At 35.4% G+C, this 539-nt stretch overlaps 1 protein-coding gene across 1 annotated transcript in view; it reads left to right on the forward strand.

The window, feature by feature from the left end:
* Positions 1 to 539, forward strand: part of LOC119581808 (transmembrane channel-like protein 7) — a gene marked incomplete at its 5' end in the record, with an annotated part of 86,652 nt that overhangs the window by 875 nt on the left and 85,238 nt on the right. The window contains 1 exon segment of the mRNA XM_037929941.1: positions 334 to 464. Coding sequence (XP_037785869.1) covers positions 334 to 464 — 131 coding nt within the window.

A 539-nucleotide genomic window follows, 5' to 3' on the forward strand; every position in this document is an offset into this window, starting at 1 on the left:
AGAGGGAATTACTGAACCACCTATACCAAGGAAGTAAAAAGTCAGAATATGATGTACAGTTCACAGCTCGAGGCCTTCATAGCAGAGAATAAAATCAATGATTACATTACAGTTAGAAAGTTGTCTCAGTTTACAGTTTGGCAGGCAACTGGCAGATCCTAAAACAAGTCTAACCACCGTCTGTTATTTAGAATATAAATTGACTAGATTTTAGTTCTTCAGAAATTGTCTAGTTTTTTATTTGGCATCTCCAGTCCTACCTGTTAACATTATTTAGTTTTATATCATCCAAAACATAGTTAGGTATTACTCATATATGATTTTGTGTTACAGCCTTTTGGTATACTGTGCAAAATCCATGGCAGAAGGGCGAGCAGAGATGATTAACGTACTACGAAAACAGCTGGAGCTTGAGATGCGTGATAGAGCTTTCCTCCTTCAATTAACAGACAGAGTATGTAGAGGTATGTGCAGAAGACATTTTCTTTCTTCATTTTCATATCCTATTGACTAATTATATTTAGACTTTAGTACTATGG

Source organism: Penaeus monodon, chromosome 15 (assembly GCF_015228065.2).
Source record: "Penaeus monodon isolate SGIC_2016 chromosome 15, NSTDA_Pmon_1, whole genome shotgun sequence".
Lineage (NCBI taxonomy): Eukaryota > Metazoa > Arthropoda > Malacostraca > Decapoda > Penaeidae > Penaeus > Penaeus monodon.